General features: G+C 47.9%; 1 protein-coding gene across 1 annotated transcript in view; it reads left to right on the forward strand.

Moving 5' to 3' along the window:
* The window catches only part of LOC103073747 (aldehyde oxidase 2-like), an 87,295-nt gene that overhangs the window by 18,577 nt on the left and 67,969 nt on the right, over positions 1–749 (forward strand). Inside the window, 2 exon segments of the mRNA XM_007469202.1 lie at positions 678–746; positions 748–749. The exon segment at positions 748–749 is cut by the window's right edge and continues 83 nt beyond it. Of these exon segments, the coding sequence (XP_007469264.1) occupies positions 678–746; positions 748–749 (71 nt within the window).

Genomic DNA, 749 nt, shown 5'->3' on the forward strand with positions numbered 1-749 from the left:
CCCCCACCACCACCACCACGTCCGTGGAAAAGCTGTCTTCCACGAAACCAGTCCCTGGTGGCAGAAAAGTTGGGGACCGCTGCTGTAGAGTGTGGGAGAGAGAGCGGAGTCACTGCTGACTCCGGGGCTTTGGGCAGCTGGAAAGGGAAGTGGCCATTGACAGAGAAGGGGAAGACCTCCGGAGGAGCAGGGCCTTTTGCCTTTGGGGGGTCCTTTTCCGGGGCTTGGAGGGGGATGGGATATGAGGAGCTCAGTTTTGGACACGTTAAATTTGAGATGCCTATTACACATCTAAGGAGAGTCACTGAGTACTCGTTCAGGATTTCAGAGGAAAAGCTGAAGACTCTAATTTAGGAGTATTAGTATAATTATGATTTTTAAGGCCATGATACTAAATTATGTTGAATTAATCTATACTGAAGGGTCAGTGACAGATGCCAGCTCATATTGTCGGTTTCCTCCAAAGAACTACACATTATCAAGGCTTAAGCTAAAGGAGTAAATATCTAATTATGGAAATTCAGGCCTTAGCCGATGGGTGTAGTGAGTGTCTTTTTGGTCAAGGGGACCCCAGAACTTCTGAAATCTCTCTAGAGGAACATACGTCCACCTAAGATCTATCATAACCCAGGAATACAGGTGTGCACAGGTGCACACACCTTGTTATTTGCACGTAGAGAATGGCAGAGAACCCAGAAAAACGAACCCTGGCCTTTCATGGAAAGAGTGTCCCCTGGATCCCCCCTGAG

This window comes from Lipotes vexillifer, unplaced genomic scaffold (genome assembly GCF_000442215.2).
Source record: "Lipotes vexillifer unplaced genomic scaffold, Lipotes_vexillifer_v1.1 scaffold648, whole genome shotgun sequence".
Classification (NCBI taxonomy): Eukaryota; Metazoa; Chordata; class Mammalia; order Artiodactyla; family Lipotidae; genus Lipotes; species Lipotes vexillifer.